This window comes from Erpetoichthys calabaricus, chromosome 14 (genome assembly GCF_900747795.2).
Source record: "Erpetoichthys calabaricus chromosome 14, fErpCal1.3, whole genome shotgun sequence".
Taxonomy (NCBI): Eukaryota; Metazoa; Chordata; class Cladistia; order Polypteriformes; family Polypteridae; genus Erpetoichthys; species Erpetoichthys calabaricus.
Window position 1 is genome coordinate 46,598,419 of NC_041407.2, and position 22,215 is coordinate 46,620,633.

The following is a 22,215-nucleotide window of genomic DNA, read 5'->3' on the forward strand; positions in this document are numbered from 1 at the left end:
AAAGGCACAAGAGATGAATAATTAAAGATATCTGGTGACAAGCTCTGGGTGTTCTGTTGAAAATGTTACCTCTTTTTTCTTCATATTTCTGGAAACCTAACTGATTTGTTATTGTTACATAGACAGTGTCCGTGTCCGTATCAGTATTGACCCTCAGCTTCATTGCTCTGGATCGCTGGTATGCCATCTGCCACCCACTGAAGTTTAAGAGCACTGCCAAGCGGGCACAGAACAGCATCATTGTGATCTGGATTGCTTCGTTGCTGATGATGGTGCCGCAGGCTATTGTGATGGGAAGCAGCAGCATGATCCCAGAACTGGCAAACCAAACTCAGCTCTTTTCCGTCTGTGATGAGCACTGGGCAGGTGTGTCTGGGAAATCATATTTCTTTTTATAAAAGAAAGTGAAGGAAACAAAAATGATTTTCAGCGAGTGTGCGCTCTCAAAGACATTCAGCACAAGTAATTCTTATATCAGAGGTCCCCAGCTTTGGGGCCAATATGGCCTACAATAGAAATAATAGAATAGTTATAATTTAGGCAGTATGTCCCAGATGGCAACCAGTACTGAATATATGCTGTCATGATATTAAGCCCATTACCAAAACTATAGTCATATATATTGTAAAAACAGACATACAAAATAATACAAATACAACACCAAATCTTACATGATCACAGAACTGTATGTAACAACAGTAAATGACAAAATGGCACATGTTATACAGTAAAGACAAAAACATAAAACAGTGTCATAACTTGTAATGCTCTTACATTTTATAACCCTGCTAGGATATAGGATATAATAAAGATGATGGAGAACGGGACTAAGAGACAGCAGTTATCAATCTAATCTGAACTGCAGAAATGACTGCTGTATGAAAAAATAGTAATAATGATGCAATGATTGATTTGAGTTTGAATGACACTCTAAATCTGTTTGAGGTCTTTAACCCTGCTATCAGCATATTTGCTTCTGAGGTTTCATGATGCTTGTGCAGATAATTAATTGTTAGGAGTGTGTTAAGTTTTGAATAAAATATGAAATATTATACAAGAATTGCTTTAAACTGATACACTGAAGGTATAGACCTAAATTAAATACAAAATTCTTTGTAAATGTGATTTTTTTCTAGATGATGTCTATCCAAAGGTGTATCATATATGCTTCTTCATGGTGACCTACCTGGCCCCTCTGTGCCTGATGTTCATGGCCTACTTCCAAATCTTTCGCAAACTGTGGTGCAGACAGGTAGGCAAATATTATGTAATACTTCAATTATGAATTTTTACCTGACATAATTACCTAAATAATGAAAGATCTGGTAAGTTTGGTAATAATGGATGGATACAGTGTCATTTGCTGGAAATTACCCAAATGTTAAAGTTCACAGAATTGTGCCTGCTCAATAATTTCTATGGGATTCAAACTAAAGTTCTAATAAGGTTAACTGTTCATTCATTGCACAAATAAACTTTAATTTGTATTTAGCAAAGAAAGTTTGTGCTGGCAAAGCTAAGGGGCAGTATGTGTGATGGGTGTTCTGGAAAAGAATAGTGTGAGGCAGCTACATAAGAAAAAAAAGTGTCAGCCTGGGCATATCTGGAAGGCATCGTTGAGAGAGGAGGCAGACGTCCCAGCACCTGACAGTGACTCTGACTCTTGTCTAATAAAGACAGTGAGGCCAGGAAGGGAACACCAAAGAAAAATGACTTGGTTCTACAACAGAGGGCAAGACTAACAGTCAATAACACTCCAGTAGAGTTAACATCAGTGAGGTAGAAGCAACAGTGATAGAAAATAAAAATAGGGGAATCAGTCTAAACTGAAACAGAACCAATGCATTTTCAGCAGAGAATAATTATGGAGTCAGGCCCCCCATTAAGTCAAAGTTTGCATTGGGCAATATGTTGATATGGTTTGTATTTCCTAGTGAGCACAGTGAACACAATCATGAAGCGCAAAATTCAAATATGAAATATAATTAATGAAGGTAGATAGATAGATAGATAGATAGATAGATAGATAGATAGATAGATAGATAGATAGATAGATAGATAGATAGATAGATAGATAGATAGATAGATAGATAGATAGATAGATAGATAGATAGATAGATAGATAGATAGATACTTTATTAATCCCAAGGGGAAATTCAACATCCTACAATAGGTAATCCTATGTGCTCCTGCTTCAATACCACGATCCCACAAAAGCTAAAAAAAACACACACATTGCACAATTTGGTCACAGCAAGAAGGTACTTTATAAACCAAATCAAAATAAATTCAAGACACAAGATGGGCTTTGCAATCAGTACACTTCTAAACACATATTTGTTGTCAACATGTTATAAACTATTATAATATCCTGATCTGGATGATCAAAATCATACTAAAGGAAATAAATTATTTTTTACTTTAGGCTTTCTAAATTATTACAATATATGAGGGCAAGGTTCCTATGTCAACAGCAGTTCGGAGTACCCACCCTTTTTGGAGTCCCTGGAGGGGGTGCTAGAGGGCATACCTTCTGGGGACTCCCTCGTTCTGCTGGGAGACTTCAATGCTCACGTGGGCAATGACAGTGAGACCTGGAAGGGTGTGATTGGGAGGAATGGCCCCCCCGATCTGAACCCGAGCAGTGTTTTGTTATTGGACTTCTGTGCTCGTCACGGATTGTCCATAACGAACACCATGTTCAAGCATAGGGGTGTTCATATGTGCACTTGGCACCAGGACACCCTAGGCCTCAGTTCGATGATCGACTTTGTGGTCGTGTCGTCAGACTTGCGGCCACATGTCTTGGACACTCGGGTGAAGAGAGGGGCGGAGCTGTCAACTGATCACCACCTGGTGGTGAGTTGGCTTCGATGGTGGGGGAGGATGCCGGTCAGGCGTGGTAGGCCCAAACGTGTTGTGAGGGTCTGCTGGGAATGTCTGGCAGAGCCCCCTGTCAGAAGTAGCTTCAACTCCCACCTCCGGCAGAACTTCGACCACATCCCGAGGGAGGTGGGGGACATTGAGTCCGAATGGGCCATGTTCCATGCCTCTATTCTTGAGACAGCTGACTGGAGCTGTGGCCGTAAGGTGGTCGGTGCCTGTCGTGGCGGCAATCCCCGAACCCATTGGTGGACACCGGCGGTGAAGGATGCCGTCAAGCTGAAGAAGGAGTCCTACAGGACCCTTTTGTCCTGTGGGACCCCGGAGGCAGCTGATAGGTACCGGCAGGCCAAGCGGAATGCGGCTTTGGTGGTTGCTGAGGCAAAAACTCGGGCGTGGGAGGAGTTTGGGGAGGCCATGGAGAAGGACTTTTGGACGGCTTCGAGGAGATTCTGGTCCACCATCCGGCGTCTCGGGAAGGGGAAGCAGTGCAGTGTCAACACTGTATATGGTGGGGATGGTGCGCTGCTGACCTCGACTCGGGACGTTGTGGGTCGGTGGGGGGAGTACTTCGAAGACCTCCTCAATCCCATTAACATGCCTTCCAATGAGGAAGCAGAGCCTGGGGACTCAGAGGTGGGCTCCCCCATCTCTGGGACTGAGGTCACCGAGGTGGTCAAAAAACTCCTTGGTGGCAGGGCCCCGGGGGTGGATGAGATACGCCCGGAGTTCCTCAAGGCTCTGGATGTTGTAGGACTGTCTTGGTTGACACGCCTCTGCAACAGCGCATGGACATCAGGGACAGTGCCTCTGGATTGGCAGACCGGGGTGGTGGTCCCCCTCTTTAAGAAAGGGGATCGGAGGGTGTGTTCCAACTACAGAGGGATCACACTCCTCAGCCTCCCTGGAAAAGTCTATTCAGGGGTCCTGGAGAGGAGGGTCCGTCTGATAGTCGAGCCTCGGATTCAGGAGGAACAGTGTGGTTTTCGTCCTGGTCACGGAACAGTAGACCAGCTCTATACCCTTAGCAGGGTCCTGGAGGGTGCATGGGAGTTTGCCCAACCAGTCTACATGTGTTTTGTGGACTTGGAAAAGGCATTCGACCGTGTCCCTCGGAGAATCCTGTGGGGTGTACTCCGAGAGTTTGGGGTACCGGCCCCCCTGATAAGGGCTGTTCGGTCCCTGTACGATCGGTGCCAGAGCTTGGTCCGCATTGCCGGCAGTAAGTTGAACCCGTTTCCAGTGAGAGTTGGACTCCGCCAGGGCTGCCCTTTGTCACCGATTCTGTTCATAACTTTTATGGACAGAATTTCTAGGCGCAGCCAGGGCGTTGAGGGGGTCCGGTTTGGTGGGCTCAGGATTGGGTCACTGCTTTTTGCAGATGATGTTGTCCTGTTTGCTTCATCAGGCCGTGATCTTCAGCTCTCTCTGGATCGGTTCGCAGCCGAGTGTGAAGCGGCTGGGATGAGAATCAGCACCTCCAAATCCGAGACCATGGTCCTCAGCCGGAAAAGGGTGGAGTGCCCTCTTGGGGTTGGTAGCGAGATCCTGCCCCAATTGGAGGAGTTCAAGTATCTCGAGGTCTTGTTCACGAGTGAGGGAAGAATGGAGTGTGAGATCGACAGGCGGATCGGTGCGGCATCCGCAGTAATGCGGGCGCTGCATCGGTCTGTCGTGGTGAAAAAGGAGCTGAGCCGCAAGGCGAAGCTCTCAATTTACCAGTCGATCTATGTTCCTACCCTCACCTATGGTCATGAGCTATGGGTAGTGACCGAAAGAACGAGATCGCGAATACAAGCGGCTGAAATGAGTTTCCTCCGCAGGGTGTCTGGGCTCTCCCTTAAAGATAGGGTGAGAAGCTCAGTCATCCGGGAGGGGCTCAGAGTAGAGCCACTGCTCCTCCGCATCGAGAGGAGTCAGATGAGGTGGCTTGGGCATCTGATCAGGATGCCTCCTGGACGCTTCCCTGGTGAGGTGTTCCGGGCACGTCTAACCGGGAGGAGGCCCCGGGGAAGACCCAGGACACGCTGGAGGGACTATGTCTCTCGACTGGCCTGGGAACGCCTTGGGATTCTCCCGGAAGAGCTAGAAGAAGTGGCTGGGGAGAGGGAAGTCTGGGCATCTCTGCTCAAGCTGCTGCCCCCGCGACCCGATCTTGGATAAGCGGGAGACAATGGATGGATGGATGGATGGAGGTTCCTATGTCTCCTTAACTATTCTTAAAAAATTCTCATTACCCTGAATCGGATTATTTGGATTTGAGAGCACATGTTTGTGTTCTTTGCATGTATGTATGTACGTAAAATATGTATAGCAGAAACATATTTGGAGATTGGCCATTCTGACACATCACATGTCTCCTCATTGGATACACAATTGAGAGAAAGTAACACAACTACGTCACTCTTGTATGTCATTCCCACTGATAGAAGGCCAATCATAGGACGTATATAGTTCTGATGTCTCTTCTCCATCTCTCTCTCTCTCTCAAAATTAGTCTTCAGCTTTATTGAAAATGTTTAGTAATATCTGAGGGCCCTTTTTTGTGTTATGCTTACACGTGAGTTTAGTTCTTTGAGTTGATCCTTAAATTTGGAGAAAATAGAAATAGCCATGAAACTAAGGGTTAGAGCCTCTGCCTTTATTTGCCTGCCTGATAAATATTGCTCTTTAACAAATTCATGTTGAACATTTTTATCATAATAAATACAATAGATTATGCAGCTACTTCACAACTCCAGAGCCCTGGCTTCAAATTATGACCTTAGCAATGTCCGTGTGGAGTTTCTGTGTTATCACTTTGAATTGTGTGAGTTTTTCTCTATTTACCCCAGTTTTTTTCTCAAGCACCTGAGGGCAATGTCAGCATGTCTTGTTGAATATAAATTGTAACAATGTGAGTGTGGAGGTGTTTATACGTGAATGTGCCCAGACCCCATGATCCAAAAATGGGTTAAAGCACTTTCAATAATAAATAGACATAAATGATTAGTAGGTGGTACTCAGAGACATTCATGAATCCAAAATAAACTTCAGTGAAGCCAGCAGTTTGAAAAAGGGTGACTTCTTAAAGTCAAGTCAAGTCAAGTTGGGGAGCATGCACTGGTACAGTGCGTTGCCACACCCACTACGCAATGAAACAACTCGGGATCCCAGTTGGCAACCCCCTCCAGGCAGACACGCGGTCCAGTTCCACCCTCCGGAAATTACCCTCTATCTGCCGCAGCCAGGTGTTACGTGGGTGACCCCTTGGCCTGGTCCAGCCACTCGGGTCCCCAACAATGAGGATCTTACGAGCTGGATCACCCACAGGGAAACACACCACAAGGCCGGAATGCCGTAACTGACGCTTCCTCACAATGCAGGTAATGTGCCTCATTCGGGACTCCATGAGCAACCACTCATTCGACACAAAGTCAAACCAAAGGTACCCAAGGATTTTCCAGAGAGACACAGTACCAAAGGAATCCAGTCTTTGTCTCATGTCACTGGATAGCGTCCATGTCTCACAACCATATAGCAAGACATGAAGCACCAGGACTCTAAAGACTTGGACCTTCATCCTTTTGCATAGATATCAGGAGCTCCACACACCCCTTTCCAACGATCTCATGACCCCCCATGCTCTCCCAATCCGTCTACTGACTTCATTAGGAAGAGTCACCAGAGACATGAATGTCACTGCCAAGGTAAGTAAACCTCTCGACAAGGTCGACACAATCTCTGCAGACAGACACACTGCTGATGGCTGTGCCCAAGAGGTCATTAAAGGCCTGGATCTTGGTTTTTATCCAGGACACTCGCAAGCCCAGACACTCAGACTCCTCGCTCAGTCTCTCGGGCGCCCCGATCAGAGCCTCCGTTGACTCCGCAAAGATCACAGCATCGTCAGTAAATTAGTCATGGATCTTGACTTTGCTGACTTCTTAAAAAGATGAGCAATATAACGATGGAAAACAGGGCAGCAAAAATACAAAGCAAATAGCTAAATAGCCAATTGTGCCTAAGTAAACATTGTCCCCTATATACTAGACAAGGTATCTAATGCACTTTCCCACTACATGTACTCTTAAACAACAACATTTATTTATATAGCACATTTTCATACAAAAAGTAGCTCAAAGTGCTTTACATAATGAACAAAAGAAAAATAAAAGACAAAATAAGAAATTAAAATAAGACAACATTAATTAACATAGAAAAGAGTAAGGTCCGATGGCCAGGGGGGACAGAAAAAAAAAAAAAAAAACTCTAGACGGCTGGAGAAAAAAATAAAATCTGTAGGGGTTCCAGGCCACGGGACCGCCCAGTCCCCTCTGGGCATTCTACCTAACATAAATGAAATAGTCCTCTTTGTATTCATGGAAGGACTTCATGATGATGGTCATACAGACTTCTGGCTTTTAATCCATCACTGTTGGAACATCACGGTGCTTTGAGTTGATGGTAGTGCGCCACCACCAAAAGGACACCGGAGAAGTAAACAGAAGAGAGAGTAGGGGTTAGTACAGATTTTAGAGCCACCATGAATATATAGTATAATGAATTGGATATACAGAGTATCAGGATTAAATTACAGTGAAGTTATGAGAAGGCCATGTTAAAGTAATGTGTTTTCAGCAGTTTTTTAAACTGCTCCACTGTATTAGCCTGGCGAATTCCTATTGGCAGGCTATTCCAGATTTTAGGTGAATAACAGCAGAAGGCCGTCTCACCACTTCTTTTAAGTTTTGCTCTTGGAATTCTAAGGAGACACTCAGTTGAGGATCTGAGGTTACGATTTGGAATATAAGGTGTCAGAAATTCCGATATATAAAATGGGGCGAGATTATTTAAGGCTTTATAAACCATAAGCAGAATTTTAAAGTCAATTCTGAATGGCACAGGTAACCAGTGTAGTGACATCAAAACTGGAGAAATGTGCTCGGATTTTCTTTTCCTGGTTAGGATTCTAGCAGCTGCATTCTGCACTAGTTGCAAACGATTTATGTCTTTTTTGGGTATTCCTGAGAGGATTGTGTTACAGTAATCTAGCCGACTTAAAACAAATGCGTGAACTAATTTCTCAGCATCTTTCAATGATATAAGAGGTCTAACTTTTGCTATGTTTCTTAAGTGAAAAAATGCTGTCCTAGTGATCTGATTAATATGCGATTTAAAATTCAGATTACAGTACAGTCAACAGTTACCCCTAAGCTTTTTACCTCTGTCTTGACTTTTAATCCTAATGCATCCAGTTTATTTCTAATAGCCTCATTGTATCCATTATTGCCAATCACTAAGATTTCAGTTTTCTCTTTATTTAGCTTGAGAAAGTTACTATTCATCCATTCTGAAATACAAGTCAGACATTGTGTTAGTGAATCAAGAGAATCGGGGTCATCAGGTGCTATTGATAAATACAGCTGTGTGTCATCAGCATAGCTGTGGTAGCTCACATTGTGCCCTGAGATAATCTGATCTAACGGAAGCATGTAGATTGAGAAAAGCAGTGGACCCAGGATAGAGCCTTGTATAGGATATCATGTGTCTTTGAGTTGTAATTACCACAACTAACAAAAAATTTTCTCCCTGCCAGGTAGGATTCAAACCAATTTAAGACACTGCCAGAGAGGCCCACCCATTGACTAAGGCGATTTCTAAGAATATTATGATCAGTGGTGTCAAATGCGGCACTCAGATCTAGGAGGATGAGAACAGATAAATGGCCTCTGTCTGCATTTACCCGCAAGTCATTTGCTACTTTAATGAGTGCAGTTTCTGTGCTGTGATTTGTTCTAAAACCTGACTGAAATTTATCAAGAATAGTATGTTTATTGAGGTGCCCATTTAACTGCATAATGACTGCCGTCTCTAGAATTTTACTTAAGAAAGGCAGGTTGGAGATGGGTCTAAAATATTCAAGAGCAGAGGGGTCAAGATTATTTTTCTTAAGTAGGGGTTTAACTTAAGGTTTAAACCTCCTTTCTTCACCTTTTTCAACTACTTACTCTATCTCCACTTCTTCCTACCAACCAAATCTTTGTCCACCTTATATCCAAAACCATTTTTAACAGGATGGTGTGAAATGGGTCAATTTAAAACCCCAGTTTGAAACCAATGTAAAACATACTGTTCCCCACTGTCCTTCCATTATTTTAACACCCTGAAGTGGTAAATGTGTGACTGTAGTGACACATTCTAGCAAGTAGCAGTTGCCAATGCAGTTTAAAATCCTTAACAGTCTAAGAACATATGTTCAAACCTGAAATATATACTGTATACATTTTAAGGGTGGAATGGTGGTGTGGTGTTACAGCTTCACAGGTCCAGCATCATGGACTGAAGTCCTGCATTCAGTTGTTGTCTGTGGTTTTTCTCCTGCATCTTCAAACACATGCAGGTTAGGTTAACTGCCAGCTCTAAAGAGGTCCTGTGTGAATGGACCCTGTAATAGACTGACCTCCTTCGTTCCTTGTGCCTACTGCTGCCGGCTTAGACTTTCTGGGCTTTGAATTGTATTAAGCAGATTTTTAAATTTTATGTTATGTTTTTCATATATGTATACATACACTTCATATAACTCAATAAAGGGTTTTGTAATACTTTGAAAACAGCTAATAATATGTCCTTTTCCATATAGATTTAAAACATATACTTAAAAAAAAAAGTTCTATAATTATCAATAAAATTTATCAATGCAAATGTTTTGTTTTATAATCCTCTACAATTGCTTTTAAAAAAAAAGATTTGGAGGAAATGCTTTTGAAATTATTTTAAAATAATATTTTTTTTTAACGACTTTCGGACGGCTTCGAGGAGATTCTGGTCCACTGTCCGGCGTCTCAGGAGGGGGAAGCAGTGCAGTGTCAACACTGTGTATGGTGGGGATGGTGCGCTGTTGACCTCGACTCGGGACGTTGTGGGTCGGTGGGGGGAGTACTTCGAAGACCTCCTCAATTCCACTAACATGCCTTCCAATGAGAAAGCAGAGCCTGGGGACTCAGAGGTGGGCTCCCCCATCTTTGGGACTGAGGTCACCGAGGTGGTCAAAAAACTCCTTGGTGGCAGGGCCCCGGGGGTGGATGAGATATGCCCGGAGTTCCTCAAGGCTCTGGATGTTGTAGGGCTGTCTTGGTTGACACGTCTCTGCAACATCGCATGGACATCAGGGACAGTGCCTCTGGATTGGCAGACCGGGGTGGTGGTCCCACTCTTTAAGAAGGGGGACCGGAGGGTGTGTTCCAACTACAGAGGAATCACACTCCTCAGCCTCCCTGGAAAAGTCTATTCGGGGGTTCTGGAGAGGAGGGTCCGTCGGATAGTCCAACCTCGGATTCAGGAGGAACAGTGTGGTTTTCGTCCTGGTCGTGGAACAGTGGACCAGCTCTACACCCTTAGCAGGGTCCTGGAGGGTGCATGGGAGTTCACCCAACCAGTCTACATGTGTTTTGTGGACTTGGTAAAGGTGTTCGACCGTGTCCCTCTGGCAATTCTGTGGGGGGTACTCCGAGAGTATGGGTTACCGTACCCCCTGATAAGAGCTGTTCGGTCCCTGTACGATCAGTGTCAGAGCTTGGTCCGCATTGCCGGCAGTAAGTTGAACCCGTTTCCAGTGAGAGTTGGACTCCACCAGGGCTGCCCTTTGTCACCGATTCTGTTCATAACTTTTATGGACAGAATTTCTAGGCGCAGCCAGGGAGTTGAGGGGGTTCGGCTTGGTGGACTTAGGATTGGGTCACTGCTTTTTGCAGATGATGTTGTCCTGTTTGCTTCATCAGGCCGTGATCTTCAGCTCTCTCTGGATCGGTTCGCAGCTGAGTGTGAAGCGGCTGGGATGGGAATCAGCACCTCCAAATCCGAGACCATGGTCCTCAGCCGGAAAAGGGTGGAGTGCCCTCTCAGGGTTGGGAGCGAGATCCTGCCCCAAGTGGAGGAGTTCAAGTATCTCGGGGTCTTGTTCACAAGTGAGGGAAGAATGGAGCGTGAGATCGATAGTGATGCGGGCTTTGCATCGGTCTGTCATGGTGAAAAAGGAGCTGAGCCGTAAGGCAAAGCTCTCAATTTACCAGTCGATCTATGTTCCTACCCTCACCTATGGTCATGAGCTATGGGTAGTGACCGAAAGAACAAGATCACGAATACAAGCGGCTGAAATGAGTTTTCTCCGCAGGGTGTCTGGGCTCTCCCTTAAAGATAGGGTGAGAAGCTCAGTCATCCGGGAGGGGCTCAGAGCAGAGCCGCTGCTCCTCCGCATCGAGAGGAGTCAGATGAGGTGGCTCGGACATCTGATTAGGATGCCTCCTGGACGCCTCCCTTGTGAGGTGTTCCGGGCACGTCCAACCGGGAGGAGGCCCCGGGGAAGACCCAGGACACGCTGGAGGGACTATGTCTCCTGGCTGGCCTGGGAATGCCTCAGGATTCTCCCGGAAGAGCTAGAAGAAGTGGCCTTGGAGAGGGAAGTCTGGGCATCTGTGCTCAAGCTGCTGCCCCCGCGACCCGACCTCGGATAAGCGGAAGAGGATGGATGGATGGATGGATATTTTTTTATTAAAATAGGTAGTCGTGGTAAATTTTTAAACAATAAGCTTTGAATAAAACTTCCCAAATATAAAAGAAAGATTTCATAATATTTTGTGGGTTATAGGCTGGAAGTGGAAGCTATTGCTTGTGCTTCACGGATCCAGCTCCATTTGTTCGAGTCCCATGAATTATTGTTTCTATGTGTCTACATGGCTTTTCCTTCACATACTCTTTATCTCCCACATTCCCAAAGACGTGCAAGACAGGTTAACTGGTGATTCAGACTGGTACTGTGTGAATGCAGGTGTGTGCGTGAGAGTGCCCAGTGATGGGCTGACATCTTGTCCGGGGTTGTTTCCTGTGTTTTGCATAGTGATGGATGGATGGCTCTATTCATGCAACCCTGAATTAGATTAGCAAGTTTGAGGATGGTATATTATGCTATATTAGATTGTGAATTATATCTAAAATATTTATATCTGTTTTTGGATTCTGTCTTCTTTTCAGTACATATGAAGAAGACAAGTGTTAATAGTTAAGAAACACCTTTGGTATAGCATAAGTTCTGAGCGTTTCCTATTTGTGATAACATAATCAGATTGCCTTCCACACTTCATTATGAGGCACAAAATGTAATTCCACACTTATTCTAAAGTAAATAAGATTTGAGGCAGTGGTATTTTAGATTACAAATTATTAACTTAATTAACCTTAACTTTACAACTTAAAAAATCTTGAATAAACAGGAATTATGTTTTATGTTTTATTGCAATAGGCGGCACGGTGGCGCAGTGGGTAGCGCTGCTGCCTCACAGTTGGGAGATCTGGGGACCTGGGTTCGCTTCCCGGGTCCTCCCTGTGTGGAGTTTGCATGTTCTCCCCGTGTCTGCGTGGGTTTCCTCCGGGTGCTCCGGTTTCCTCCCACAGTCCAAAGACATGCAGGTTAGGTGAACTGGTGATTCTAAACTGCCCCTAGTGTGTGCTTGGTGTGTGGGTGTGTTTGTGTGTGTCCTGCGGTGGGTTGGCACCCTGTCCAGGATTGGTTCCTGCCTTGTGCCCTGTGTTGGCTGGGATTGGCTCCAGCAGACCCCCGTGACCCTGTGTTCGGATTCAGCGGGTTGGAAAATGGATGGATGGATGTTTTATTGCAATAGATATAACCAAAACAGTAGATACAGTATGACTGACAGAAAATAAGGGTTACATGAATCTTAATAGATCCTTTGCTCTGAACATGCCATCGCTGATTTAGAAACAACTTTAACAAAGTAGAATTAGTGTATATATTATTTTTATTAATACTGTTTCGGAAAGGATTATTATTATTCCTTTACAATCATGGTATGTATAATTCTGCTACTTGAAGTTGTATTCTAAAGTGAAGCATTTTTTATGAATTTAAAAAAAAACATCATGTCTGTCCTTGTGGTTTAAAATGAATTTCAAGGAGCATAATTCCAAATGTGAATCTGAAAAACAAAAAATTACCAAATATGTCAATTTTTCAAGCCAATTGTGTAGTGTATGAAATCTGTTCTCTACCTTCCAGCTAGAATGCCAAAAAATGACAAAATGACAGCTAGCGCTGTGAGGTGACATCTTTTCAGACATGGGTCTTCTGATTGGGGTCTTCTGGTGGTGGCATCCTCTTTATGTTGGCCCCAGCAGAAAAGGTGTATCCAGAAAGGCAGGAGCGAAATTGATGTCTGAGGCTGAAGGAAAAGGAAAAGACATTAGATGACAGTCCCTCTGCAGTGGGCTGGCACCCTGCCAAGGGTTTGTTTCCTACCTTGCGCCCTGTGTTGGCTGGGATTGGTTCGAGCAGACCCCCGTGACCCTGTAGTTAGGATATAGCGGGTTGGATCATGGATGGATGGATGGATGACAGTGCCAACCCTCGACTCAAGGTGAACTGCTAGTTAATAAACTCTGAAATTGTCTGCCATTTGCGCAAGTATGACAGCAGACATGAGACAACACCAGAACTATGTATTTTCCGGATCTTTTTTCCTCCTGTAAAAAAGGCACACAACTTTTGAGTTCTATTTGCATAATTTCATCTAATGAATTAGCATGGAAAACATTTGTTCCGGCCCATTTTTAAAATGGTCACAGTTGTGTTCTTTGAGCTGGTTACATGGATAAGTTCTTCACTAGTCCTAAACTTCCTCAGAGCCAGATTCCCCACCTGCCACCTTCTCCAACACATCTTTTCTGTGTGTGAGTTAATGATGGGCATTTTGATTGATAATAATGATAATGAATATAGAATTGTCTTATTTTGGTAGACAAAACATGGCATTATAAAGGATGTTATGAGAATTATGTGACTAATTCATGGGTAATGATTCAGTTCAGTATCATCCAACTGGTTCTTGAGTACAGATTCTGTTAGAACTGAAAAGAATTAGATAATGATACATACTAAAGTAAAGCTGAAAGCAAATAATTGTTAAATATTAGAATAACATTTTTATAAGGTTCAGTTTTATGTGACTAACTTGTTCATACTGTATACAGATATTCAGTTTCAACTTTAATAACAATACTAACCTTAGTAATACAATAATACATTTTATTTATATAGGACCTTTCCTATGCTGAAAGTGCTTTGTACTAACAAATTGTACAAATCATAACAAGTAATACATTCTAACATAAAATAAGTGTTGCTATTGTATTGTACTTGTACGATGAATGAGAGACTGTTTTCATTTGCTGATATTGATATAGTGAACTGAAAATAATCATAAGTGATGTGGTTTGAGACTCATGATTTATGTTTAGCTCACTGATTCGATTCATTCATGCTAGCAAAATGATTCATATGATTCACTGAAAGAGTCATTCGGAACAAATTGTTTATGAGTTGCTTATCACTAGTGTGGGGTGCTGATCTGAACTTTCATACTGAATTTAGAAAGATAAATGTACAACAGATAAAAACTTGTCCTTCACAAAGGTTACCACTTTCTATTACAGGAATACCAATAACTACAATATGCTTGCTGACTTTATCCGAACTATCAAAATACAGACGATAGTTCTGTTCACACATCACACAAAGTTTTAAAATTCTTTTGTGAGTGTTTTTTTTTTTTTTAATGCTTAGTGTTGATTCACATAGTGAACTTAGTAATAGCATGCACTTTGCCTTGGCTCTTCCAAAAATTCCAAAAGGATTTCATGCTGTAGTACTAGGGTGTTGTACCGTGTTAACCATTATGAATGTGAGAAGTCAAACAAAATTACACCTTTTTTTGGCTAACTATAAAGATTATAATATGCAAGCTTTCGAGGCAACTCAGTCCCCTTCTTCAGGAAAAATGTAAACATTACATGTAATCATGTTGAATTCTGAAGCCAAAATTGTTGAATACACAAACCATAATAGATAACACATCATTATGGTGTCACTGATAAATTATAGTACTGGGGAATTATTATCTGCAGATGATGGAGTTGTGAGGTTAATTTTAATATAACATACAGTAAATACCAATTAAATATTTATTCACTATGTACATGGTATCTTACGAAGCCAGGCTTAGAGTGCCACTTGTACTCAAGTGTAGTCTATCAACCTACTCCGAAAATTAGCCCTAGCATGATTTTCAGGCTGCTCTGTAATATAAGCCCTAACCCAAAAATAAGCCCAAGTGAAGATCGTCAGATGAAAAGTAAGGCGCCTAAGGCCAGGTTTATACTTCACACGATGCAATGCATGTGCCCGAAATATCAATTAAATTCTGAGGACACCTTGCCACAATATCTCTGAAAAGGATGTTTAATGATTACATCCATCAATTTGGGGATGCGGCCATTCCAGCAGAATCAGTGCAAGACAGAAAAAATCTCTGGACGGGGCATCAGCTCATCGCAAGGTGAACACAAGAACACACATACACTGGCGTTGTTGTAGCTTCACCAAATCCCCAAACCTTCATGTCTTTGGATGGAAAACTGAGCACACTGTGGAAACCCACCAGGAAAACATGCAAACTCCAGGCAGGGATCACAAGGGACATGACTCCCTGCGAGACAGCAGCACTACCGCTCTGCCACCGTGCCACCCCATATGTGTAACTATTAGCAGTATTCATTATTTAAACAAAGTTAACGATTTATCTGTAAAATGTAACATATATATTTATAATGTATTTCATCATGAAAGTGATATCAAGTATAAATCTAAGAATTCTAAATGTGCAGACAGCTGGAATATCATAAATTTAATGTGTTCTGTGTGGCGATGCTACTTGCCGCTGCTTTCAGGTCAGGAGGAAGCCCCAGAAGCACGTAGCGATTTAACAACTGGGTCAGTTTTCAGATGACGTTTACAACAGTCTACCTTAATGAAAAAGTAAACTACGAGGTTAAAGAGGACATTTTGAGTTTAAAGCTGAAATTTCCACTTTAATCAAAAAGTAGACATTTTCATTATGTCCTTATTTTTTTTTCTCTGTGGATCAAATACGCCGCTGTACATTCTGATGGTATTGTGAAGGTGCAAATATGAAATATGAACACATTTCACCAATCCTTCGGTCACTTCATTTGCTCCCTATTCACCTCTGTATTGAATACAAACTCTGTTTGTTTACTCACCAGTGTATCCATGGAAATGCTCCACAATATCTTAAAGAACTCCTTATACTACAATCCACTGCAAGAAACCTTCGTTTTGCAAATACCTACCGCCTTCGCCCCCCTGTGACCAAACTTTGTACAATGGGTGACTGAGCCTTTGCAGCCGCTGCTTCACGGCTCTGGAATGCCCGACCAGAGAGCCTGAGAACACAGCAGATTGTTGTCTGTTTTTAAAAACAGCTAAAGAATTTTCTATTTAGGAAAGCTTATTAACAAGAATGCTACTAATTATTGTAGTTTTATCTCTGTTTTTATCTTGCTTTGCCTTTGTTTAAACTTTTTTATGTAGCACTTTGAGATTTACTACTAATGTAAAGTGCCCTATAAATAAAATGCATTATTATTATTATTATTATTAAAAAAAAAAAAGAAGATGGTATGTGAGACTTTCAAATGTATCATGTCATTACTTTGGGGAATATTCAACGCTTGAATATCAAAGCACCACGAATGCATCTGTATGTCGGCATTTTGCTTCACCTCATCGAACCATTCATCAAACATCGAAGCGCGCACATTAATCAGCAAAGAGGCTGGAGTAGCAAGAAATTCAGGCTGAAATTCAGGGTTTGAATGTGGAGAGTTATAACATGACTGTATTTGGATAAATGTATATTGTTGTACATGAATAAATATAAGATATCCCCTGAAAATAAGCCCTAGAGCATGCTTCTGGAGGAAAAATTAATATAACCCTAACCCTAACCCTGTCTTATTTTCGGGGAAACACAGTAACATTGGCCTTTAGTTGTCATGCTGCTATGTAGCACTTAGTAAGCTATCCATATTTGCCAGTTTTATCATACCAATGTTGTCTTTTTCATTACTGCATGATTATTGTTTATTCAAAACAATCGCAAAGCATACCAATGAGTCAAGGTTTTCTTTATGGCTTGAAGAAGAAGTGTGGATTCTGATACTGAAAATACAAAAAAGGTGATTATGTTATGCAAACATAAGTTGTTTTCAGGAAGATATGTAATCTTATGCAAGGAAACAAAAATCAAACTACAGATATGTAATGTATTTGAATTAAGCTATTTTTATTTTTACATTTTACATAGTATTTTAATTCAATTAAAATGTATTTGGTAAAAATTATACTTTAAATACTGTATTATTATAGATCAAAATCAAGCATATATCTGTATTTAATTGTCTGTTAACTTATTTCTTCCAACTTTCTCTAAAACAAAATTCATGAAAAAAATATTGCTTTTTTCAGAATAGAGCATATTGGATTCAAATACCACAGCTAATCATTAGGTGGTGTTTTCATGTTCTCCTCATGTTTGCATGCGTTTTTCTCTGTGGAATGCACACCTATACACTTTAGGTTAATCGGCAATTAAACTGGCCCCATATGGAGATGTGTGTGAGTGGGCCTTCGAGGTTTTCTGGTTTCCCTGCCACATCCTCAAGCTGTCTAGATAGGTCTGGTGTGAGAAAGAGTGCCCTGCAATGGACTTTCACCCCACCTGGCATTATTTCCACTTAATGTTACTTGGTTAGAGCAGGGGTCCTCAATCACGGTCCTGGAGGGCCGCAGTGGCTACAGGTTTTCATTCTAGCCAGTGTCCTAAATAGAACTCAGTCCTTGGGGAAAATGTTGGTGTTTAACTCTATGCCTTGTTAGTTCCTTTATTCACCAAAGACAAAATTTAGTTACTTTGTAGATGAGAGGTCCTCAATTACAGTCCTGGAGGTCTCCTATAGCTTCAGGTTTTCACTTTAACCCAGTGCTTCCCCAAACCCGGTCCTGTGGACCCCCTGTGCCTGCAGGTTTTTGTTCCAACCAGATTCCTAATCAGTGACAACACCTGATAACACTGATCTCAGTTTTTTTTTTCTTTTATTCTACATTCAGAAAAGCACGACAGCATGATTTTTATATTTATAAGACATTTAGAAATATTTCTAATTTAGCTATAGATTTAAATGCTTAACTCTCTTTTGTTGATTTCATTATAGTTTGCCCTTTCTCTGTGCAGTATTTCCCCTTTGTTGTATCTTAATAATAATAATTAAACACAAGCAGAGCAGACACGCAGGCAAACAACACTGAATAATCAAAGGCTGCAACTACTTTAGCATCAGACCCACTAATTATTAAATAATGGATTAATTAAACAATTAGAGCACCTAGAAAAGTAGAATGAAAATCAAGATGAAAATATTGTTAAAAAGAATATAACTGCTTGGTACATTTATATATATATATATTTTACCAAACTTAGTTTTCTAATTTCTAAATTGTTCCCAAAACACAGAACTTAGGAAATAACACATCAATTAATTAGCCCAGGAGTCCAATTAAAAACAGAAGATGGTTGGAACAAAAACCTGCAGCCACAGAGGGTCCCTAGGACCAAGATTGGGAAACACTGCTTTAACCAATTTCTTAATTAGAACCATTTTATTTACTACTAAAGCAATACATTATTTGGGCTTAATTTTACTTCTCTTGCCTGTTACCGTTCAGAACCCTTAATTGCCTATTTTAGATGTTAGTAGCTACACTTAAGTTTTAATTTTTGCCTGTTTTCTTAATCAGACATGAGTGAATAATGAGATGCAGATAACCAATAAACCTGCAGCTCTCTCAGGTAACGTGCTTACCATGAAGTATCTATGATAAAAAATGTTTAGAAATGAATGAGAGGGGAATTGGAAGGACCATTAAGTTTAAATTTATTGTGGTCCACAAAAAACACGGATAATGTTCTCACAGAAGGAAACTCTACAGTGCAATTAAAATTGCTCTTGGATGAATGCAAGCATTAACAAGCTAAATAGTTTAATACCAACTTTCATTATCAGCAAGGACTGCTTTTTAATTAGGAAACTAGTTGGAATAAAAACCTGCAGCCACTGCGGCCCTCCAGGACTGTGATTGAGGACCCCTGGGTTAGAGTTTGGCCTCCATGACCCTGAGTAGTATTAAGTGAGTTTAAAGAAGGCACATTATATTAGTTTAATTATTGCCTGTTTGATCTGGATCACATTTCTATTTTCTTACTATTAACTAAATCATTTATTAATGTGTCATTTAAATTGCACTAAAAAAACCACAAAGACACAGAAGGCAAACTGTGAAGGGTACAATTTGGACAAAGAGAATGTGAGGAAAGGGGGAAAGAAGAATGAATTGGTGTGTACAACACTTCACCTTTTCAGTTGTTGTCTCCTAGAATACCTGTAGATGTCATCGATGGAGATTTAATTCTCATCAGACATGCTTTGTGGGAAAGCTGCATTTCAATAACAGGGTATCCAATTTCGAAAAAATGTTACCACTGAGAGCCATGTCATTCTTTTCAAATCACTTTTCATCTGTCATAATTAATAATATATAATTTGCATGGAAACTGGTTTTATCTTAGATCCCTTGCTTTCCTCAGATTCCTGGAGCTGGGACAGCCTTAACACATAAGTGGCTTCCTCGTTCACAGAAACCCTTGTCTCAGAAAGAGGACACAGCAGCATCTCACTGCTCCAGTGCTATCAGTGCAGAGACCAAGCAGTTGCGTGCCCGTCGTAAGACTGCCCGAATGCTGATTGTGGTGCTGCTCGTGTTTGCTCTATGCTACCTACCAATCAGCATCCTAAATATCCTCAAGAGGTATTGTGCCTGTAGATCTCATTTTACTTTCTCTCAGACTCCATGCACTATTTGGGGTAAGACTGAGTTTAGAATGCAAGGTTCCATGGAATTTGTTTTGCTTTGCTTTTCAGGGTATTTGGATACTTTGAAAACACAAATGACAGAGAGGCCATTTATGCATGGTTTACATTCTCCCACTGGCTTGTTTATGCTAACAGTGCAGCAAATCCCATCATCTATAATTTTCTGAGTGGTGAGTGTATTGTTCATGTTTGAAATCTACTCTGAAGTTGTTTGGTACTGGCCTTTAATGGAAACCCTCAAGGACTGCTATTATTTCAAGATCATATTTCACACTCACCCTATGTGCTTATTTCCTTTTTTTTCCCCCATGTAGGAAAATTTCGTGAGGAGTTTAAGGCAGCCTTTTCTTGCTGTACCAAAAGCTTTACAGCATGCCGACATGTTAATGTTCAACATGTGAAACGAAGCACCAGCCAAAAATCTCTTACTGGCAACAGTAAATTTGACAGCATTTCCAAGGTAACTGAACATGTGGCTGTTGGCAGTGTCACCACAGTTCTTGGATAGACAACAAAGAAACATATTGGTCTGTACAGCACATCAAGGAGCCATTACTACTGAACATGTTCCAAGGCATGGTGGAATTCTGAAAGCTGCAGATAGGGTTTGCAGATATTACTGCTAAACATTACACTGGACTGCAAATGGCATGTGGAACCTGGCAGCACAGTGGTCACACACCAGTTACAAATATAAGGTGCTAGAAAGTGACTCTTATTAAAACATAATTTCTGTAACTCAGTTTGAAGAACTTATGTAGTGACTAAATGTTGACTCAGTATCACCAAGTAATTCATTTCAATTAAAAACGATGAACAGCAAAACTTTGAGTACTGGCAATAAAAGATTGCCTGTTCATTTTTCAGCTTGCAGCTTTATTAATCCAAGTTTGTACAAATTGAAAAAAGTAGAAATTACCTAACAATCAGAAGGCTCAATGCAGAGATGGACCTGAAACCTGCTCTGCAAAGCGCTGTGAGTGAGAAGAAAGCCTTGGTGTGTGTCTGTCAAAACCATTAGCAACCTAATGTATTGTTGTGCACATGGATTGAACTTCAGCAGGGTGGCCCTCTGCTTCCAGAGTGTTTGACATGCAGCAGTCGCTTGGTCAGAACCTAAGACCAATCTGATCCAAGTATAAAATACTGGGTGTGGAGAAAATGATTTGCAGTTGACTGTTTCCTGAGATCAGGTTGTCAGGTTTGGCACTTTATAAACCTCAAATTGCTATGCTGCTGTTTTCCTTTATTTCGCTCTACATGCTGTAACACTTATGGAAATGTAAACCTTTTGTGTGCAGCTCATTATGGTTCTGCATGACATGCCTAATTGTTTCACTCACCATGTTGTATTTTATATTTGCACAGTTGTCCCAGAAGACTGTAATTTAAAAGTTTACAAAATAAACATAAAATAAATTATTAGTATAAATACAAAAGCTATTGATGCATAAGTACAAGAAATGTATTATCAATTATTGTTTTCTTCAATGTCATTGATCAATATCATCTAATGATATTTTAAAAAGTAGTAATCAAGCATATTATCAAAAAGAACAATGTGCAGAGCAGAGTCTAATATCTCCTGGATATATCCAGTGGCCGCACTTGCTCTTAATATTTTCACAGACACGATGCTTACAATATGAATTTATTGTCACTATTCTGTTGTGCAGGGCACATGAGCAAATAAAACAGTAAGATGCTGATCAAAGTCAGTATTTTAAGAGTTATGGTAATCTATAGGAAAATAGTTTATATAATACCTATTATGAAGTAGACCATTCTAATTACTTTACATATTCACTTTTTGACATATGTGTTTTTAAAAATGAAGCAGTGACATTTTAAGTGACTTTGAGTTGAGTCTCAAGGGAGGAGTAGTATTTCAAACAGGGTCATTGATGTCACAGGTCTAGCTGATTAGTCTCTGCACTACTTTGTTTATTAATTTTGTAAACAGTTAGATGCAAGTTTTAGGGCTGCACGAGTCTGAAAAATATACATTTTTCATTGAGCATGAGGTATCACAAAGCTGAACAGAGAGCCAGGTCATCAGAGGGCATGTTTATACACACGTCCACACTCTATTGATTTAGTGCCACCAGTTAACCTACCATAAAATTATTATAATGTTGGAGGAAAAACACCTATGTAAAGAAAACCTGTAGAGAATTTGGAAAACACACACAAACACTGACAGCCTCATTCTCCAGGAACTGCGAGGCGGTAATGTTAGTCACTGCACTACCTTGCCTCACTGCTACAAATATATCTGTCTGTCCATTACTGAAACACTTCAATATAGAATGGAAATATTGGAAACAAAGCTTATTATAACAGCATTAGGCTCAAGGCAGAAACTTGCTCTGGAAAGGTTAGCTAGTTTCAGTTCCCAGTTGATCTGATATGTGCACCTTTGAAATGTTGGAAGACATCCCATGCAGATATTTACTTAGACCCTCAGTGTCGTGAGTGAGCAGTACCAATCAT

General features: G+C 41.2%; 1 protein-coding gene across 1 annotated transcript in view; it reads left to right on the plus strand.

Annotated features, from left to right (window-relative positions):
- The window catches only part of LOC114665209 (orexin/Hypocretin receptor type 1-like), a 31,718-nt gene extending 10,625 nt beyond the window's left edge, over positions 1–21,093 (plus strand). The window contains exons 3-7 of the mRNA XM_028819640.2: positions 123–366; positions 1,137–1,252; positions 19,437–19,657; positions 19,771–19,892; positions 20,037–21,093. Of these exons, the coding sequence (XP_028675473.1) occupies positions 123–366; positions 1,137–1,252; positions 19,437–19,657; positions 19,771–19,892; positions 20,037–20,230 (897 nt within the window). The 3' untranslated portion in view covers positions 20,231–21,093. The remainder of the gene's footprint in view (positions 1–122; positions 367–1,136; positions 1,253–19,436; positions 19,658–19,770; positions 19,893–20,036) is intronic.
- Positions 21,094–22,215: the final 1,122 nt, after the last annotated feature.